At 44.1% G+C, this 3,032-nt stretch overlaps 1 protein-coding gene across 1 annotated transcript; it reads right to left on the bottom strand.

The window, feature by feature from the left end:
* Nucleotides 1-1,195: 1,195 nt before the first annotated feature.
* On the bottom strand, nucleotides 1,196-2,487 carry PEX7 (peroxin 7). The gene has a single exon (XM_059582487.2). The coding sequence runs from the start codon at nucleotides 2,396-2,398 to the stop codon at nucleotides 1,442-1,444; it is 957 nt and encodes a 318-aa protein (XP_059438470.1). The 5' UTR covers nucleotides 2,399-2,487; the 3' UTR covers nucleotides 1,196-1,441.
* Nucleotides 2,488-3,032: the final 545 nt, after the last annotated feature.

The raw sequence follows: 3,032 nt of genomic DNA on the forward strand, positions 1-3,032 counted from the left end.
ATCAAGTGACTGTTTTAAGCTTCCTAGTTCTCTGCTGCCCCTTTCTTTTTCAGACTTCAAATTTTATGGATCAAAAGGAATAGGTGGAGCACATAACGAGTCAAATTATCTGCAGTAGTGACAATTAAAAACTTTGTACATGCGTTTTGCAGTGATCATATAAGGAATAGGTGGAGCATATAACAACTCAAATGATCTGCAGTAGTGACAAATGAAAACTTTGTACATGCATTTTGCAGTGATCATATAGTGTTGCCAAAGACACCAAATCCTACCAAGCATAGCTTTTAGTTCTGTTTCTTAGCACTCCAGATCTTAAAGTACTCCTTCCATCACACACACACTCAATGGAGGCTCTTTCCACCAAGAAGCCCCACGAACTACAAGACTTGGAAACCCAAAAGTATCATAGTTCAAGTGACAAATGAATAACTTTAAGAACCTCAAGTGAAGTACATACAGAAAGTGTGTAGTCTTACTGCTGCCACAGTACGTCCTTATCTGTATCTAGACCAGAGCATTATAGAGAAAATAGGTTCATTTTTAAATAGTTGACAAAAAGACTTGTAATTTCTGCAATCAGGTGATTTTCAATTCTATCAAGCACAAAACTTCAATCCAAAAAAAAATTTCCACCCATGGTTGTGTCCTGCACAGCGAGTACCATCTTGAGCAAGTCACTTGTATTTTCATCTTGCAGAAGAAAAACATAAAAAATCATACAAGTAGATCTTAGATGAGTTTACCACAGTATGAATACTTCAACATTTAATTGATGCTACGAAGACAATTGTTCCTTATACAATCACATCAAACACAGATCACTTCACAATGATCAATTTCTTCCTTTCCAAATAGCACACAAGATAATCAACAAAAGGAATACAAGGACAGAGAATCTTCAGATAATGCAAACCTTTAGCACTCTACACCCCCAACAAGCCAACAATAATTGCAACACTTGACAATGTGCTGAGCACTGCAATACTGTAAAGAAAGATTGTTACTCAACCCCCTTCACCCCAAGAAAATAAAAACTATAAATCAAACCTAAAAATTCAGAAACCCATATATATCAAGCAATGCCCTGCAGACAATGTACACGAAAATATACTAAACGAGTCATTACATTCTCGAAAATGCAATGTACAAGAAATATACCTACTAAACGAGGACACATTCCAAGGAATTCATGAAAGCACCAAACAACTTGAACCTGTTGTTTTATTAAAATCTAATATACACGGGATTGATAACTCAGGAAGCTATTCATCAACATCCCCAGCAAATTGAATCTCACAATTGAAACAACAACATACCCAGAACCCATCCCCCAACAAGCATCACATTACTTTTCACTACCTAAATCAAGAACTGTAACAAATTTCATATAAAAAAAAAAAATTAAAAAAAAAAAAAAAAGGTTCGACTTTCCTCTCAATTAGAACGCTCTGGGGTCGGTTCCGTTCTGCCAAACATAGACGAACTCGTCCCAGCCGGTGCTCGCGAGCAACCCCTCCACAAGCACGCTCATATCGACCCCGACGGCGAACTCCGTGTGGTGATCGTACCGACCCACGAGCGCGTCCTCAAGCATATAGTCCCACAGGCACACGGTCATGTCGTAGGAGCAGGACACCATGAGGCCCTGTCGGTGCGGCGAGAACCTGACCTTCCTGACCGCGTAGCCGTGGCCGCTGAGCACCGAGATGGGGACCCTGTAGCTCCTGACGTCCCAGACCTTGATGGTCTTGTCCACGGAGGCAGTCGCGATGCAGCAGTCGTCGTACTTGTTCCAGTCGCAGGAGAGGATTTCGAAGTCGTGGGCGGGGATGATCATAGTGGAGCCGGGCTCGCGCACGTCCCAGACGCGGAGAGTGCAATCGCCGGAGGCGGAGGCGAAGACGTCGGCGTGGCGGGGGTTCCATACGGCGGAGTAGACGCAGTAGGCGTGCTCCTTGAAGGTGCGAACGGAGGTGGGGCGGTCGAGGGTCCAGAGCTTGACGGAGTCATCCCAGGAGGCGGAGAGGAAGGAATCGCGGCGGACGGGATTGTAGTCGGCGGAGTGGGCCTCGCGGGAATGCTCGAGGAAGGAGCGGATGGGGTTGGAGGTGGGGGGGAGGGAGAGGTCGTAGATTTTGATCGAGCCGTCGGCGATGGCAGCCACTAGGAGGGAGTCGTGGGACTCGGACCAGGCAAGGTCGTAGACGCCGTCGGCGGTGTCGAATGAGGCGAGCTCGGAGATTTGGGGGGAGGTGGAGGAGGGAAGGTCGAGGACGTGGATGCGGCCGTTGCCCAGGATGCCGAAGTTCTGGGCGGTGGCCACAGCCAGGCGGGACTCGTAGAAGGGGCTGAACTTCACAGAGTAGCCGTTGAATGGGGTTTTGAAGACCGGCATGGTGGGGGTTGGCGGTGGCGGTGGATTTTGGGGTTTCGGAAGTGATCCCCGGGAGCTTGCTTATCTGCTTGGTTGGACTGCGAAATTGGGTAAATGGAACCATAAAAAAAAATAACTACATTTACCCGAAATTTTCTTTTTAAAGAATTTTCTACAAACCAATTTTTAAAAAGGAGAAATGATAATTATTTTTCACTTTCAAACATTAATTTATAAAAATTTATATCAGATTATATCAGAGTTAGCGATTAACCATTTTACTTGAAATTGAGATAATTTTGTCCAAGTTCTTCTACTATAGCCATGAAGTTGGGGTGATCCACCCAAAAGTCATCAAAGTGAAACCTCAAAGAGATTTAGTGCCAAAATGTCAAATATGAATTTTCATACAACGAAACCCTACTATAGGAGTGGGGTTCCCTAAGAGAAAGGAGATGCTCACAAAGAAACTTTGCATTTTGAAACATGAATTTTTATACATGTGTGTCTCTTGTTCTTGTTGTTGGACAACTCCATAAAATATGTTAACCACGATACCACAAATAGGGCATAAAGGACCAAAAACAATTTTCGTCTTTGCTAGATTGGTTTTCATTGGCAATGCATTATTATGGTCTTTCCGCATGAAGGCTTT

The sequence above is a fragment of the Corylus avellana genome, chromosome 1, assembly GCF_965113065.1.
Source record: "Corylus avellana chromosome 1, dhCorAvel1.hap1.2, whole genome shotgun sequence".
Taxonomy (NCBI): Eukaryota; Viridiplantae; Streptophyta; class Magnoliopsida; order Fagales; family Betulaceae; genus Corylus; species Corylus avellana.